This window comes from Megalobrama amblycephala, linkage group LG8 (assembly GCF_018812025.1).
Source record: "Megalobrama amblycephala isolate DHTTF-2021 linkage group LG8, ASM1881202v1, whole genome shotgun sequence".
Classification (NCBI taxonomy): domain Eukaryota; kingdom Metazoa; phylum Chordata; class Actinopteri; order Cypriniformes; family Xenocyprididae; genus Megalobrama; species Megalobrama amblycephala.
In genome coordinates, this window is record NC_063051.1 from 30,109,253 (window position 1) to 30,128,551 (window position 19,299).

At 35.6% G+C, this 19,299-nt stretch overlaps 1 protein-coding gene across 5 annotated transcripts in view; it reads right to left on the reverse strand.

Moving 5' to 3' along the window:
* The window catches only part of zgc:161969 (uncharacterized protein LOC569044 homolog), a 26,657-nt gene continuing 7,358 nt past the window's right edge, over positions 1–19,299 (reverse strand). Inside the window, exons 1-4 of one of the 5 annotated variants that reach the window (XM_048200468.1) lie at positions 12,066–12,126; positions 7,100–7,280; positions 3,907–4,167; positions 1–2,159 (exon numbers count right to left, since the gene is read on the reverse strand). In XM_048200468.1, coding sequence (XP_048056425.1) covers positions 438–2,159; positions 3,907–4,167; positions 7,100–7,267 — 2,151 coding nt within the window. In that variant the 5' untranslated portion in view covers positions 7,268–7,280; positions 12,066–12,126 and the 3' untranslated portion in view covers positions 1–437. Of the gene's footprint in view, positions 2,160–3,906; positions 4,168–7,099; positions 7,286–12,065; positions 12,127–19,299 lie in introns of those variants that run through there. The other 4 variants (XM_048200465.1, XM_048200466.1, XM_048200467.1 and 1 more) reach the window with 4 other exon arrangements.

Sequence of the window (19,299 nt, forward strand, 5' to 3'; positions counted from 1 at the left end):
TTCAAAAAACACTTTTATTAGTAATGAGAATCAGAATAAACAATTCTTCCACCAAGTGATATAGTTTGTTTACAGTTGCTAAGCAATGTAGCAACATGTCTCATTAACGTGTGGTTACAGTTATGCGTTAAGCATTTTACAACAGCTCCGAACATGATTTAAATCTTAGAGTAAGCTCTAATCTTATACATCTAGATTATTCAATGACTACCATGTTCTACGAACAGTTCTAGAACCACTAGTCCAAGCTTTAAAAGAAACAAATTTACTTTTGTTTACACGTTTACTAAGAAATAAATGTTTTCCAAAATTTATTTGGTGGCACATGCTTTGTGTAGAATAGTTGTAATATTTGGGGGGGGGGGGCAGAACATATATCCTATTAACTATACAAAAAAAAAAAAAAAAGTTTATTTTACAATAAACATCAGCATTAATTACTCCAACGCAGTAGTGATTTTGCTGTTGTAACGTAAAAGGAGTACACGCTCAAAATGTTCATCTGTGAGATGATTTCCTTTTGCGGTAACAGCGTTGGCCCCGTTGCTGAAGAGATGTTGCACTGGGGCGCTTGAGGGCAGAGTTGTGTTGAACTTGATGAACACTTTTTTCACCCCTGGAAATTCATTTAGGCATTTCAGATCTTTGTTTGTGCCCTGAAGATACAGCCACACCTCTTCTGCCGCTTCCCTCTTTCCACCTTTGTTGCCAGAACTTCCAGGTCCATATGAGAAGAAATCATCCTCATGAACAGAGCCTCCATTGGTCTCGGTTTCCTCAGTCCCTTGGTCTACCTGTACAACCTCAGTGATCAACTGCGCTCGAAGAGCTTCCCTCTCATCTTCTGGTAACCACCACAATCTGAACTGTGGCATGGTGGCTGTGGCCAATCTGGCATCAGAACTGTCAAACACCTGCTTGAAGCGGGAGTCAATTGCTTTAACGGTGTTCTCAATGACCTTGGAGAACAGGTGGGTGTTTGCCGCCTTCTCCTCCAGCTTCCTTTTAAGGGTCAACAACGTTGGTATCACAATGCCAAGGAAACACTTTTCTTCTCCCTGCAGAAGGTCAAGCGCAAATGCCACTGGTTTGAAGACGTCTGTATATTCTGTGAGATACGCGGTTTCGTCAGGTGTGAAACGTGTGACACCCAAGGCTTCGGTCAATTCGTTGAGCTGCGAATCAGTAAGCGACATCAGCTTGTTAACGGCATAGTATTCCGAGCTCCACTTATTCAGGCAAGGAACTGTGATTGTCATTTTTGCAATGGATTCCAATGCCTCAGCAGATTCCGTAGAGGAATGGGTCTTGTGCCATATCGCGGCACATTTTGCAATCGCGCTACTGTGCAATTTACCTGCCGTTCCATTTGAGACAGCATCCGCTAGGTCCTTTGAGGCAATCAAGTTCAATGTTTGAGCTGCACACCTTTGGTGGGGTGGTAAGAAATAACTCAGAAAGAAGTCTCCACCCATTTCTCCGTCACAAAGAATACTGCCCAAATCCTCAAAGTGACTGTCCTCCACTTCTTGGTCATCCTCAGATGAGAACTCTTTAAAAGCCTTCACGAAATTGTTACAGTTGTCAGTGACGGTGGCCTGAACTTTGCTCTCGATGTTATAGGAAGAGTGAATTTCTTGAATTTTAGCAATAATGGTTTCACAGGTGTAGCTGATAGGGATTCTTGTGCAGGCAAGAGCAGCAGACTTCCTTTCGAGATTGTCCTCAAGCCAGTGGCACGTCATTCCAAAATAACTTCTGTCCTGCACCGACCATATATCAGCAGTTGTACACAATGTCTGCACTTTGTCGAGTTTCGCTTTTAGCTCCCCTTTCATTCTATCAAATGTCACATCAAGCCTGGTGACAAAAGCGTTTGGGCTCATGACTTTTTTGCCTCTGCTTAATGCTTCAATCAACTTTTTGAAGCCAGGTTGCTCGAGAATTGAAATGGGTTGCACATCCTCCACGATGAAATTAAAAACCAGTGCATTTAGCCTGGATTGTGTTTGATAATAAATGGTGGGATCGGACTTAGCTTCTTTTGCTTCGGCTGATTCTTCTGTTTGATTTTCCATAATGCTTGGTCCGTAATTGCTTGGTCCATCACTGCTTGGTGCATCCCTTATTCTCTTCCTACACACCACAGAATGCTTTCTCTGGAGGACAAAGAAATTAAAACAAGACATTTATTTTCTTGGCTTGAACTTGTTGAAACCAAGACACGTGAAACACTTTAAAGCATTAACTAATGGGTATGTCTTGCCCTAGAAGATGAAAGATTTGGAATATTTATTTCTTCTAGGTTTGAAAACAATGAAGAAACTGGGGATGTCCCGAGGTGCCTCAAGGCTCGGTATTGGGGCCGATTACACTTTTTTTTTTTTTTTATTGATCAATATCAGCTATCCTAAGACCGGTCCTTTATTTTGCATCAGCTGTCACACAGATGTTGTGACATGCAAGAACCAATAAGGTCTGTTCTAGCACGACACACGCACGTTCGAGCTTCCGTGTTCAGCATATTTGATGCATACTTTTGTAACGAATGACTCGAAAGTAATTGATTTACCATTTATTTATATCTGCCATATTTATCACTTTTGACCAATAGGTGGCTAGGTTATAATAAGAGTAAGGTGACAACGACACATACAAAATTTTGGTGTCAATATGCCAAAGCATTGCAGAGAAACAGCATGCAATAGTTCTCTGTAAAAGATTTTGGCATCATGCCTCAATTTTGTTTCGGTTTCGTCTATCAACGCGAAATCCAAAATTTTTGTCGACACTGTCTGAAGATGATCCGACTCGAATTTGGCGAAAATTGGATAAACAGTTAGGAGGAGTTTGAAAAGGTAAGTTCTAAAGGAAATCAAAAAGGCGGACAGGAAGTTTGGCTGACTATTGCAAAATTGGTATCTACGTTCTTGGCATGACCCAAGATATTGATATCTATTGATTTTAATAACTTAATGTACTTGAAGTGTGCACCAAGCACTAGGAAAATACTTGCCTGGCAAGGCCAGACTGATATATCTTCTACAAGATATATCAGTCTGGTCAGTCCGCCCTCCGTCGCGATTCGAGTCAACTCCAAACCGTAACGCAAACAGAGTCACTCTAGTGCGGCGAAAGTCCCTTCAATATCAACAAAGATTGCGCACGGGAGACCCGAGAGTTTGTTGTATTCGGCCGTGAATTCAGTTTTAAATGACCAAAAACACATTATTTACTTTTCGCTGTTGACTCTCTTGTCGCTTTGCTAACGTCATATCCGCCCTTCTCTGATTGGTTTACTCCGCTTCCTGTTTGCTCAGATTTGCTCCGCCCTGGAAATCGAATTGATTCAATGGCCGACCAGACTTATCCTCTGGTACAGTGGTGAGGCTGGATTTTCCAGGCAAGGAAAATACAAGTATCGCATCGGGACTCGGTGTCGGCAGATACTCAATATTCAATGACTCAGGACATCCCTACTCAAAACATTCTTCAAATTATCTTTTGTGTTTCACAGACAAAAGTATCTTGGTTTGAAACAACATGAGGATGAGTAAATGATGACAACTTTTATTTTTGGGTGAACTATTCTTTAACATGTTGGACAAAGTGGGACAGTAGCCATTAGGCAAGCTGATCTAGAAGTGTAACGGTATGAGATCTTCACGGTACACTGAAAACGGTACAATATAACAGGATTATACACTTGATTTCCCCCCACACAACTTTATATTTTCTGTTGTTTTTGGCATTAATAAAAGGTTGTCCTATAGTAATGTTGCATTTAACGCTTACAGAAAGTACAAACATAATGTTGACCTATCTATAAACCTTAAAATTAGTCATTATATTTTATAAAGTTTATCTATAATTTATTAGTTGGCGATTTATAGTATTGTCACTTACATTCAGCTTTGCAAATTCCTTGGGGTGGTGGTCACGTAGATGGTGCATCATGTTTGAAGTGTTGCCCGCCCGAGCCGACACTTTTTTCCGACACATTCTACAAACTGGATAACCATCAACAAGGATGGTGCCTCCTGGGTCTTTTAAATACCCAAAATACTCCCAAACAACGGACTTCAGCCGCTTGGGTGGGAGAAAAAGAGGCTCAGGCTCCGACATTTCGCTGTGCTGCCGTTTGCGCATCTGGCAAGGTGAGTGACACTTAAATGAAAGAGGAGAAAGTCGCAATTTAGACATTTTTTTATGATTCCCTCTTTTCTTTACTTTGTTTTTTATTGAAAATAAGACCCCTAACTTGTGTTATAATAATCGTCTTTATTTAAAACCGTGTACCGTAAAAACCGTCATACCATTACATTGCTAGTGTGAACAGATAAAGTGCTTTGATGAATAATAATAAATCAATCAACATACTGTAATGAATAAACATCACAATCATTCCATACAGAAATTTAGCTGTGTCTGAAATCACCCCAATCCCATTGTGCATTATTTAGGGTGGAGATTATCCAGTGCACTCATTCAATCCCATAATACTCAACTAGAGCGTACCCATAATACATGGTTATGGTATTTTTATTATCAATTAGACTTAAAGGATTAGTTCACTTTCAAATGAAAATCACCCCAAGCTTTACTCACCCTTAAGCCATCCTAGGTGTATATGACTTTCTTCTTTCTGATGAACACAATCGGAGTTATATTAATAAATACCCTGATGTATCTGAGCTTTATAATGGCAGTATGGGTTACCAAACGAGTATGAGCTGAAGAAAGTGTCTCCATCTACATTCACATCCATCCATCATAAACATACTCCACATGGCTCCAGAGTGTTAATAAAGGCCTTCTGAAGCAAAGTGATGCGTTTGTGTAAAAAAAATCCATATTTAACAAGTTTAGAGGTAAAATATCTAGCCTCTGCCAGACCGCCTCCCGTATTCAAGTTACGAAGAAAACATAAATTGCGCAAAAAGTTTAAGTGACGCGACGCCAAGTTGAATAGGGAAGGCATAGGACGTGGCATAAGCTTTTTGAACTGCAAGAGTTTTACACTTTCTTCACATGTTGAATACAGGGCCGGCGGAAGCTAGATATTTTACTTAATAACCTGTTAAATATGGATTTTTTTTTTTTTTTAACACAAACGTATCACTTCGCTTCAGAAGGCCTTTAAAGGATTAGTCCACTTTTAAATAAACTTTTCCTGATAATTTACTCACCTCCATGTCATCCAAGATGTCCATGTCTTTCTTTCTTTCTTTCGTCAGTCGAAAATAAATTTTCTCCATATAGTGGATTTCAACGGCTACCAAACGGTTGAAGATCTAAATTACAGTTTCAGTGCAGCTTCAAAGAGCTTTAAACGATACCAGACGAGGAATAAGTGTCTTATCTAGCAAAACGATCGGTCATTTTCAGAAAAAAATACAACCGTTTATGCTTTATAAACACAAAATATCGCCTTGAACGTACTTCACGTTTCCGCGTTCTTCAAAAAGCTTGCGCTGAATGTTCTAAGCCTTTCCTATTATACTTATGGAAAAAAACGGAACTGGCGCCACGGTTGTTCCTTAAGTAGAACAAGAAAGGCTTCGGAGCGTTACGAATCAAGTGTGTCAAATCAGCGATTCGGAGCGCCAAAGTCACGTGATTTCAGCAGTTTGGCGGTTTGACACGCGATCCGAATCATGATTCAATACACTGATTCATAACGCTCCGAAGCTTCCTGAAGCAGTGTTTTGAAATCGGCCATCACTATATAAGTCTTTTTTTTTTTTTTTGGCGCACCAAAAATATTCTCGTCGCTTTATAATATTAATATTGAACCACTGTACTCACATGAACTGATTTAAATATCTTTTTAGTACATTAATGGATCTTGAGAGAGGAAATGTCATTGCTGGCTATGCAGGCCTCACTGAGCCATCAGATTTCATCAAAAATATCTTAATTTGTGTTCCGAAGATTAACGAAGGTCTTACGGGTGTGGAACGACATGAGGGTGAGTAATTAATGACAGATTTCATTTTTGGGTGAACTAACCCTTTAATAACCCCTTGGAGCCATGTGGAGTACGTTTATGATGAATGGAAGCACTTTCTTCAGCTTCATACTCGTTGATATCGCTCACTGACATTATAAAACTCGGATGCATCAGGGCATTTATTAATATATCAGAAAGTAGAAAGACATAGCAAAGGAATTGTCAGCAAAGGAATGTTTTATTTGCTTTTTTAAAACTATAAAGCAACTATAACTATATGACATTCACTAAATAAGGGATAGAGGTTGATTTCGGACACAACATATTTCATACAACAAAGTTAAACCCGCCTTAAAAACATCACTGACCAATCCCACCTTCGCAACTGTTGCCGTCCGCCATTTTCTCAAACGAGCTTTTGCTCTTTTTTTAACACAAGTATACAGAGGATATGCATGTTTCGAAGTTTAAGATTATATTTTACACAAACACAGTAAGATGTCATTGTTTGATCACTTAGAATTGTGAAACAAGCGACATTTCCCCTTCTAGAAAGCATAATAAACAAACCGTGAGACATACACGCGGTTTTGCCCCCCATTCCCAAATATACACGAATTACATCAATAACATCCTTTTCTAAAAAGTAAATACAACGTTTTACCTATATTAAATAGTCGACAATAACTAAACAGTTTGCAAATAATAGCCTAAATGCGTTGTAGAAACAGTACTTCCCTAAACCGCCAAAAGATAATTATATGAATCATTATATGACTGGATAATCTATTATACGTTATTACTATCGAGTAACTAGACTTAATTTAGCACCCTACATCCAACTTAACGCTTTTTAAAGAAGAAATTAGTTTGCTCCAAACTCAAAACCACTCCCACTTTTGTTGATTCGGACCCACGTTTTGCTTGAAACTTGCCTGAAAAGCTTTTAAAGCGAAAACCAGTATTTATAAGTCACCAAATGATATTATTTAACGCTTCCTTGCATTCACATTAACAAAAGCTTTCATCTGTGCTCGAGCGCGAATCTACCAAAAACATGCTTTCGCATATTCGCCCAACAAACTCAAAATACACAGTAAAAACAGCAATCTCTGGGTGTTAAATTGAGAAAACACGCAAACGTACCTCTAAATGCTTCTTCAGGTTGGATGTGGAGTCCCTGGCGGTGGATAGGATGTTGATTTTGGGGAGGCAGAGGTTGCACTGCACGGTGATGTTTCTGCCGCGCGTGTCTCTGAATGTGAAGTGGTGTTTGTGCATCCAGTGGTCGAAGGCTGTGCGAGACCGCTCCATCTTCACACGAGCTCTGCTCTTTTACAACGAAGCAACAAAAACAGTAAATTATGTTTGCTACTTACTGTTTAATAGTGTAATACAAAAAATAAAATATATCCTATTCTATTTGCAGACTCTTTGTTTTTGTAATCTAATTATGTAATCCAAAATATCGTGTAGTCCGTTACTACCAAACAACAGACACATTTCTTCTCTCTTCTGTTTGCTGTTTCCGGTGGAGGAGAAACTACAATAGCTCACTACCGCCACCTTTTGCTTGGATGAAGCAAAGACAGTAGACTAGAGATTTCAAACACATATCACTGGGAAAATTCACTTTTTGTCTCATTTCAAAGGCTGCATTTCTCATCGAAGATGTCTCATTTCAGTAAAGTTATAAAATTGACTTATTTATTGTGAGTTGTAAATTACTATAATTAAATTACTGAGTTGTAAATTACTGTAAATGCAACACTAACTATAAACTCTAAAAAAATATATATATATATGGACAAACAAACCCAACTGTTGAGTTAAAAATGTAATTAAAAAAAATTAACCCAACAGCTGGGTTTGTCCACATCTGACCCAATTTTGGGTTGAAACAACCCGGTTTTTTAGAGTGTAATATAGAAAACTATATAAACCAATGCTTTAATAAACAAAACCTCCATATGGGTGTTTCTTCAACTATAGCCAATTTTGGCCTTGTTGATTTTGAGAATTAAAAAAAAAAAAAAGACAATTTGTCCACTACACTAAAATTTGGGATTTGTTTCAACCCAAATCCCAAATTTGGGTCAAAAATGGACAAACCCAACTGTTGGGTTACATTTTTTAATTACATTTTTAACCAAACGGATGGGTTTGTCCATATTTGACCCAAATGTGCATTGAAACAACCCAATTTTTATATAGCAAACTATAAACCAATGCTAAAAAAATGGTGGGTTAAAAACAACCCAAGTTGGGTTGAAAATGGACAAACCCAGTGGTTGGGTTAAATGATTGTCCAAAGTGCTGGACAGTTTTATTTAACTCAACTATAGTTTAAAAATGACTTTATGTCTGGCTTAAAATGAACCCAAAATATGTTGGAAATTAAAAATCAGACACATAATTACTAGAGGAAACAATAATAATCAAAAGGTGAACATTTATTAATAAGCAATTTAATGTTTATTGTTTAATTATTATTCATTAAACTTATTAACAAATGTTAATTTATTAATAAATCTTAATTTCCAACATATTTGGGTTAATTTCCTGCAGGCAATACAATAATTTTTAAACAATAGTTGAGTTAAATAAAACTACCCAGCAGGTTGGGTTAAAACAACCTAATCGCTGGGTCTGTCCATTTTCAACCCAACTCGGGTTGTTTTTAACCCAGCATTTTTAATAAACAAAATCAACATTTAGGTGTTTCTTCAACTATAGGTAAATTTGGCATTATTGATTTGAGAATAAAAAAAAAATTACAATCACATGTTTCATTTGTCCACACTCTAACAAATGCTAGGTTGTTTCAACCCCAATTTGGGTCAAAAATGGACCAAAACATTGGGTTAAACGGTTGATGTTACGTCTATAACGTAATGTTACTTTGCTTGGTTGTGTTCCTACTGTCTCCTTCTCTTTCAGGATTGGTCCTGGGCATAACGAGAGGCTGCTGGTGGTATAAATCCCCCCGGATCCCGCTGGAGGGCGCTCTCTGCCTCTTTTAATGATTGATTGTTCGGTGTGTTTGATACTGTGTGTTAGCTCTGGTGAATATGTTGTGTTACACATCGTGATTTATGCTCCAACAGATGCTGTTAGCCACCTTTGAGCCTTATTTCTAGAACATCAATGTCCTGCTGACCATGTTGGTAACTTCTTAACTATCTTGGGAAGCTGTAGGAAGAGAGTTTTTTTACACTGACAAAATATTTAGCCCTGCCTTTTACACTTAACTTGATCAAGAAAAAAATATCCATTTAAATATGAAATAAATGTCATAAAAACTATAAAATAGAACTTTCTCATGCATGTCAACACATTGTTACAACACTAATTTTATGTTTTAAAACTATGTTTCTTGAAAATGATTGCTTCAGTTATTTTTTTTGCCAGAGAGAACCTTATAATACCAAAGTTGGAAGTACGCACTCAGCTTCCCATAGGTCTGATATTGAGCAATGATATAGACCTTATTTACCAGAGAAACAAGCGCGCCGCCATCTTTATAAAATTGTCTTTGAACTTCCGTTTTGCGGTAACTCTGTACATTTCTATGGCATCGCTGTCAAAGAATAATTAGTTGGTTAAGTGGATTTACTTGTAGAGTTAATGAAAGTTATCATGAGCATTGTTATGTTTAAAGCTGATGTCTTAACAAATGTCAGTAGGTCGGGAAGATTTTAAAACGAGCAGTTAATTCATAAATGTAATATCGCTGTGGAAATACAAACCGGAAGTCAAAAGACAAACGAGCGCAACTCTGAAAAGGGGCGGGGCTACATAAGGTCTATTGCTTGTGGTAAAGTGTTCCCTTAGCCCATCATTGTGGACAAGCCAGATATGTCTGGGTTGTAGGGTTGCCAACTGTCCCGAATTAGGCGGGACGTCCCGCATTTTGAGCCTAATTGATTTGTCCCGTACGGGACCTCACTTGTCCCGTTTTTTTACTACTGCGCTGATCTAACCACTGATACAACAGCAGTGCTGATCACGATACTTGAGAATGATCACCGACACGGCAACACACACACACACACACACACACACACACACACACGACACCTCACACCTGACCTATCATCATCATCCAATCACAGCCCCCCTCCTCTCACGCGCATCAGTATACGTTGTAAATGCGCCAATTCCTCCACACACAAAAAGTCGATAATCGATTTGGCATGTGGGTAAAACTGCAAATGTGGATAAACCTGCAAAAAAGAAAAGACTGTGCAGCTACAATAAAAATTGGGAAGTAAAAAATATATGGATTAAGCCCGTCAGCGGTGACTCAACAAAAGCCTTCTGTAGTTTATGTCGCAGGGAATTTTCAGTTGGTAAATTTTCAGTAATCAAACAGATCTTGGTCCCCATTGACTTCCATAGTAGGAAAAAATATATACTATGGAAGTCAATGGGGACCGAGATCTGTTTGGTTACAAACATTCTTCCAAATATCTTCCTTTGTGTTCAGCAGAACAAAGAAACTCATACAGGTTTGGAACAACTTGAGGGTGAGTAAACGATGACAGAATTTTCATTTTTGGGTGAACTATTCCTTTAAATTAGCTATCATTATGACAAATGGCTAAAAATCATACACTGTATTTTCGCACAAAATGGTTGTGTAAACCGGTTGATGTGGGCCAACAGTTTCCTTCTGTTTTCCTGTCTGCATGGTAGCTCAGGCTCAGACTAGAAAGTTTGATGATGTTTTAGATGTGTCTGAAACATTTATGTCTGATAAAGTTGACAGAAAGGAACGTGTGCAGGATGTTTCTCCTAATGTTTGTGCTTTTGACCAGGATGTTGCAATCCAAGTTGAGGGGAATTTTACAGTTAACCCTCTATGGTACGCAATATGATATCAATGAGGAAAAAATTATTTGTGTTGTTTTTCCTGCTTAAAATTGGACACTTTAACAAAATCAATAAACATTTTCATAATTTTTTAATTTATTTTAAATTAAACATTTGGCATTTTCATGTAGAAAAAAAGAAATATATTTATTGAAAACATTAATTTCTTTAACTAGACACTTAAACAAACAAATTGCTCTAGTTTTTAATGTATTAAAAGTTTGATATTTAATAAAAAGTAACATTGTATATCCAGCTGTTGCCCTCAGGCAACATTGTACCATAGTGGAACACAAGTATTACCAAACCATCATATCTTTATGTTATTATATCAAGTTATCATACCCATATTCATCCTCATCTCCATCTTCTCTCTCATCCTCAGTCTCTTCCTGATGGATTGTCACTATGATTTAATCTTCCTCATCACAGTATGACCCCTCATTAACTCCTCATCCTCACCCTCATAAACTGGCTTTGCTACTTGTGTTTTATACCTCTTTAAAGTGCTATAGAAAATGTGCGGATCATAATATATGCAGATATGGTATGTGAATTATTATTCTTAAAAGTGCATTACAAAATCATGTGAAAGTGCCAACATATTTAGATCATTTTAACTCTTTTCCTTACAAATATGATACATTTGTATTGAAACCTATTATGGCTGTATGGCCTTATTCCATTATGGTACAATGTTGCCTTGAGGCAACACACAGTTTTTTGTTATTTTCTCTAAAACATTTGATGATATATAATGTAAAGTTCTTAAAAATACTTCTTTACTTGCCAGTGAAGGTGACTCATATTTTTTGTGGGTGATTAAATGGTTACAAACAAGTGAAAAAAGCACTTTTCAATGGAGAAAATATGGAGTCACGTGACATGTGCACAGGTGCTGAAACAGGACACAAAATGGACACCTGTTGGTCATGTTTTGGTCTTTTTTGCACTTTTATTGATTAGTATTTGAGTTATTCTGTCCTGAGATATGTTTGATCAATCAATTGGTGGCTTATTTTTAAAAAACAAACTAAAATAGACCATGTTGCCTGGAGGCAACACCGTACCATAGAGGGTTAAAGACCCAAAATATATGATGAATGAAGACCTCAGAGTTTAAAAAAATAAATTGAAGACAACTTTTAACTGAAGAATAGTTTGCAGTTTCATAAGCAGAAGCCAGCTTCAAGGATTAGTTCACTTTCAAATTAAAATTTCCTGATAATTTACTCACCCCTATGTCATCCAAGATGTTCATGTTTTTCTTTCTTCAGTCGAAAAGAAATGAAGGTTTTTGATGAAAACATTCCAGGATTTTTCTCCATATAGTGGACTTCACTGGCCTCCAAACGGTTGAAGGTCAAAATTACAGTTTCAGTGCAGCTTCAAAGAGCTTTAAACGATACCAGACGAGGAATAAGAGTCTTATCTAGAGAAACCATCGCTCATTTTCTAAAAAAAAAAAAAAAAAAAAATTCTATACATTTTAACCATAAATGCTCATCTTGAACTAGCTCTCTTCTTCTTCTTCTCTATTAGAATTCCAGCAGTGTAGACGCTGCTAAGTGTATTACTGCCCTCCACAGGTCAAAGTTTGAACTAAATTGTCATATACAATAAGCTAGTGCAAGTATATAACAATTAGTTCAAACTTTGACCTGTGGAGGGCAATAAGTGACAGAAATGTTGAAAGCGGGAGGGATCACGGCCGGGAGAGTTCTCATCAATTCAAGAGAATAAAGAAATACAACAGGTTTTATAGGATTTCAGATACACTTCACAGTCATGATCTATTACTCATTATCATCAGTCTCAATACGATTGGTTTAGATTTAAGAAAAACATCTCAGTTCCTCTGTCCCGCATAAATTTAGATTAGAACAACTGAATCATCAGAAAATGTCTCAGGGTTAATAGTTCAGATTACTCAATAGGTTAAAACAATTTCTCAAAGACTATTTTTTATCCTTAAAAGGATGCTGTCTAGCCAGCACAGCAGAATTTCTCCACTTACAACACTCAGTCCTAGTGACTATTTCTCTATTTCAAAGTTAGATTATTATTAGGCCTGTAGAAGAAAAGAAATGTTAGTTCATTATATAGATGTAGATGTGGGTGATTGCTCCCCTATCAAGTGAACCCCATCAAGAGAAAAATAATGCAAGAGTAGTCTGCAAACCTGTTAGATCATGTTTTTGCTGTGCCACGTTCCAGTTCATGGAGTTCATCCTGACTACTGGTGGCTAAATCAAATGGGAAATTTCGATTCTGCACCATAACGAAACCTGATTCCTATCTTTTACTAAGGCTGGATGATTGTATCGACAGGGTTGGTGCTGCAAAGTTTGTGACTAAGCTCGAGCTTTTAAAAGGTATCTTGGGAAATGTGTGGGTCAAGGACAAGTGCATCCTGTCAATGCAAAAATTCTCAGCTCCAAAAACGAAACGGGAGTTGCGTCGTTTCCTGGGAATGACTAGATATTACTGTGCTTTCTGGAAGAACTTCGCTAAGGGTCCAACAGAGTGCTGTTAGCCAAAGCCTTATTTCTAGAACATCAATGTCCTGCTGACCATATTTGTAACTTCTTAAAGTTTTTAATGTTGTCTATCTGGTGTTTTTAACATGTGCAAATCCATAAGTCAACACAATTTCTGAGTATTTTCTCTTTCAAACTGCAGTAAACCAAAGACAGTCCCGCAGTTTGAAATCGCTGGTGTCTGTGATGTCACAAACTACCTTGTAACCAATCACGTCAACATGCCGGCGGGATTTAGAATATCATTAAATGACCATGCAAGGGAGTCTCGAGAAGGTTATCCCGGTATAATTTTCTGTTGATAAGAAAAATATTTAGCAATATGGCAAGTGTATGATGCATATTACGATGTTATGATGAACTTTCTCCACTGATGTTCTGGGTTGTTCAGAGCGTATCTAAGGATACTGGTTTGTTAGAAGGCAGCTGTCTGACTCGCGAATGTAAACATGGTTTGTGTAACGTTAGCAACAAAGTATTATCTGTTTGATAACATAGTCAAGCAAAAGACTAATCATATTAATTACCGTTATGTGTCTGACATTGTAAAAAGTGATGCCATTGTGCAGCGTTTACCTCAGTAAGTTGACCGAGTGGATCTCTGAGCTCGTGTGAGTGAGTGGAGGCGGGGCTAATTTGCATATTCATAGATCTGTGTATATTAAATGAGGCAAGGGTGTAGAGTTACATTCAAGCTATTTTAAGTATCTATTTTTGTAGGCCAACAGGCCACTATTTTTTCTCCTGTTTTGGGGTAGATAAGGAGTTAGGTTATGTTATTGTATGTTTTGTTTCTTTTATTTTGATTCATCGGGAAGATTTCTGTTTGTTTGTTGTTTTTTGAGTATTACATTTACATTTATGCATTTGGCAGATGCTTTTATCCAAAGCGACTTACATTGCATTATACTATACATTTGTATCTGAGTATGTGCAATCCCTGGGATCGAACCCATGACCTTGGCATTGCTAGTGCCATGCTCTAACCACTGAGCTACAGGAAAGCTTAAGATCATAAGATCATAGGCATAAGAGGCATAAGATCACCCCTGATGATTTTGCAACATTTCCTGAAATTTTATATATAAACAATGTGAATTTCAGGAAATGTTGCAATAGATTTTTTTTTTCTAGTGATTGTATGATTTAATTTCGCTTTAGCCATACACTGCAAAACAAATTGCATTTCTTGTCTTGTTTCTAGTCCAAATATCTAAAAATTCTTAAATCAAGAAGCATTTTCTGGACAAGTAAAAATCATTGTTTTCAAAATTAAGTGAGTTTGTGCTTAAAACAAGCAAAATGATCTGGCAATGGGGTAAGAATTATCTTATTTCAAACCGAAAAACATGATTATTTTGCTTACCCCATTGGTATATTATTTTGCTTGTTTTAAGCAAAACTCACTTAATTTTGACTTATTTTTTCTAGACAATTTTTACTTGTCTAGAAAATGCTCATTGATTTCAGAATTTTTAGATATTTGGACTGGAAACAAATAAAAAAAATCTAAGTAAGAAAAGCATTTTTTGCGGTGTATATTCTCCTTATGATCAGATATCCTTTTATTGACTAACATGGTCTAACTTGACCCACATTTAGATCTTTTAAAGTATTAAAATGGTATTTTGACCAGAAATACTCTTTTGCCAATTAACCAATGACCCATCCACAGTTGGCATTTTCCATTTCCAATTGCTTTTTAATAAATGTTCACCTTTTGATTATTATTGTTGCCTCTATAGTAATTATGTGTCTGATTTTTAATTTCCGACCTATTTGGGGTTCATTTTAAGCCAGACCAACCCGATCTCATGGCAATTCGTAGGCCTACGTATTTTATGAGGTGGCTAATTCATATGAATTCATACGAATGACCTACCCCAAACCCCTACCCAGCAGGTTGGCAAACATTTAACCCAACCACTGGGTTTTTGTTAGTTGTTTTTAACTCAGCATTTTTAGCGTGTAGTAGTTGGTCTTTACACAAAACCATCCTTTCATTTCTTGACCATGTGGATAAACCAAACCTCAGTCATTAAAATCAACAAAGCACACCTCAGCCAATAAGCTTTTATCACTTTTAATGTAGGAATGCAAAATGTAAAACCATTAGACCACATCAGACCACCTGGGCCTCATAATGTAGAACATGTGCTATTTTCTTGCCAGTACCAAACAGCCCTATTATCTGCAAACAATGATTATGAAATACTGAGAATACATCATGAATCATGATGATTAACAGTAAAACACTTCCTGGAGGGATGATGAAGACAGTGTCTGGATATGCATGGTATGCGCTTGCAAATGGGCCCCGGCGGATTGGGGGCCCGCAGCGTGTACTTTTAATTTTTAGAATCTTGAAAATGAAAGTAAAATATCTTAATTCAAATAAAGTGCAAAAACTGTTATTTTACCGATTTTTTTCTAGATTATTATGATCAAACACCTTCAAAAAAGTGACAGTGACAGCAGAGAAACACTGTTATTTTACAGATTATTATCAAAAAACCTTCAATAAAGAGTTAAAACATGCTGAAGATTCTAAATTAACAGTTTTATTTTGGAAGACAAAATACAACTTCTGTACTAATACTGTATAAACAGAAAATTTAATAAATTTAGTTTTTGAAGAAATAAAGTACACATTTCAAATGAAATACATTTAACATTTAAAATACTGTACCAGTTAACAGTATAACAAATCAAAATTTAATAAAACGTTAAATTAAATATTCAAATAAACTTCAAACTGAAGAAATACAAAACTGATACATCTACAAGATACAAGATGTCACTGTTTCACACCACTATTGATTCTAAAACAGTTTCATTATTCAGATGTAAATTAGAGCCACAAGGAGGAATTGAAAAAATAAAAAAATGCATTTCTATCTTATCAGTTAGGGTTATGAGATCATGATATTACTTTTGAAAAAGATGGAGAAAGGATCAAATTGTGCTGTTTACTGTTGGCTTTGTATTTTAGTGTTTTCCAAATCAGTTTTATAATGTTTTCCTCAATATTTGACTCCAATTAGCTCTGATAATACATGTGGTCAAACATTACATTGTCTTTTAACTCAGAATTCTATTAAAAGTGTAATAAGTAAAATCAAAAACATACAACAAAAGGTCCATGAAAAAGAAAATTCTGTCATTTATTACTCTCCCTCATATTGTTCTACACCCGTTCATCTTCAGAACACAAATTCATATATTTTTGATGAAATCCAAGGGTATCTGATCCACACATAGGCACCAACATCATTGCACCTTTTGACGTCCAGAAGGGCAGAAAACATGGTTTAAAAAGACAGTAGACCTGGAGATTTCAAACACATATTCTAAAATACACTAGTATTAGTTTAAACTATAAACCAATGCTTTAATAAACACAACCTCCATTTGGGTGTTTCTTCAACTATAGCCAATTTTGGCCTTGATGATTTTGAGATTTAAAAAAAAAAAAAAATGACAATAACGTGTTACTTTAATTTGTCCACTGCACTCTAAAATTTGGGATTTGTTTAAACCCAAATCCCAAATTTGGGTCAAAAATGGACAAACTCAACCATTTGGTTACATTTTTTAAATGACATTTTTAACCAAAATGGTTGGGTTTACATTTTTTTTAGAGTGTAATATAACAAACTATAAACCAATGATTCAAAAATGCTGGGTTAAAAACAACCCAAGTTGAGTTGAAAATGGACAAACCCAGCGGTTGGGTTAAATGTTTGTCCAGTTTATTTAACTCAACTATTGTTTAAAAATGACTATATGGCTGGCTTAAAATGAACCCAAAATATATTGGAAATTAAAAATCAGACACATAATTACTAGAGGAAACAATAATAATCAAAAGGCGAACATTTATTAATAAGCAATTTAATAAATGTTTATTTTTTTAATTATTATTAATTCAACTTAAATACTACATATTAATAAATGTTAACTTCCAACTTGGGTTCATTTTAAGTCAGATATAATATCATTTTTAAACAATAGTTGAGTTAAATAAAACTACCCAGTAGGCTGGTCAAACATTTAACCCAACTGCTGGGTTTGTCCATTTTCAACCCAACTTGGGTTGTTTTTAACAGTGTTTAATAAACAAAATCAACATTTGGGTGTTTCTTATACGTAAATTTGGTGTAAACTTGTTGATTTTGAGAATAAAAAAATGTCATTCACATGTGTTTAATTTGTCCACTTAAAAATGCTGTTTCAACCCAAATTTGGGTCAAAAATGGACAAACCCAACCATTGGGTTACATTTTTTAATTACATTTTTTTTTCATAGAATTTTTATTGCGAAATTGCTCTTTCACATTTTATAACATTCACATCTTACCCAACCCGATCTCAAACTAAAACAAAAGGACATATGAAAGGGTTCAACTGCACAGTTAAAAGGGTGATTAAATAAGTAAATAAAATTAAAATATATACAAAAAAAAAAAAAAGGAATACATAATAAATTAAAATAATACAAATAATAATACAAAACCACTTCTCAAAAGGAGAAAAAGAGTTATACCTCCCCTCGATACCTCCAGGACATATATCATTAAACAGGTAGCCTAATAAATTGTTGCCATTTTTCAAAAAAGGATTCCCCCTGCCTCTAATATTATACTTGACTTTTTCAAGTTAAAAAAAAAAAAAAAAAAAGTTGTAGGAATTTGAAGTTGCATCATTGCTTGCAGAGCAACTTTTCTCCAGCATTGTGACGTATTTCCAAGTGCTATTTAATAGAAAGGGCAGGGTTTTATTTTAGCGCTCCTAAATTAATAATAAAGCGTTTTACATAAAATATATCCTGTTAACTCTAATATTTCTAAATATCTGGACATTGACAGCTCATGTTCTTTTTGTAAACGAGCAGAGGAGACATTTGCACATCTGTTTTATGATTGTCCTGTGTACAAACTGTTTTGGTCCGACCTTGGCTCCTATATCTTCAATTCTACCAACTCATTCTTTCAGTCTAAAATACATTATTTTTTATTATATTGATGACAAAAATAGACCCCTTGAGTACATTGTTAATTTCTTTATTTTATATGGAAAATTCTTTATTCATAAACAAAAGTTTGCAAATAGTATTCCGTCCTATCCCCATTTCAAAACTGAATTAATATCACTTCTCAAATCTCCTCATTATATAAATAACAAAAAATCCCTAAAATTTATAAAATATTACACAGCAAAATCTCCAGAGTTAAATCAACTCTGCTCAGAGTACATATGGTCCCTCTCTAAATAGTGTTAAAGTAACACTGAAGCAGAGTTAAAGTTAATGAGAAAATTAAGCAATTAAGAATTGCACTTTAGTGATGAACACCTGCTGTTAACAAGCAGAATCACTGAAGAAAAGAGAAACAAGAACTACAACTGACTTCAGTCACAGCCATATTAATTGCTTAATTATCTCATTAACTTTAACTTTAACTTTAACTGCTTCAGTGTTACTTTAACCCTATTTAGAGAGGAACCGTACTCTGAGCAGAGTTGATTTAACTCTGGAGATTTTACTGTGTATGAAGAAATGTTTAAAGAAAATACTTGTATTTAAAAGCTTTCCCTACTTGTCAATGTCTGTATGTTATTGTAGCAATAATGATATTGTAAGCATTCTTGTGTCACTTTGTCTTGTCATCTTTTGATTTTCATTGTTTTTTTATATAGGCCTATATATAGAATTCGTTTTGTTTCGTTTTTATGTGTATTTGTATGCAATCCCTTGACAATGTTCTTATGTTACTGAGAATAAAAAAAAAAAAAAAAAAAAAAAAAAAACGTGATGTATTGATCTGTTTTAAAATATTTGATTTTAAAATAGGCCTATCATATTTTGATGTGTAAAAATAATGTGCAAATATCTTAAACTCTCTGACACTGCGATCTCTCTATGGGTTATGT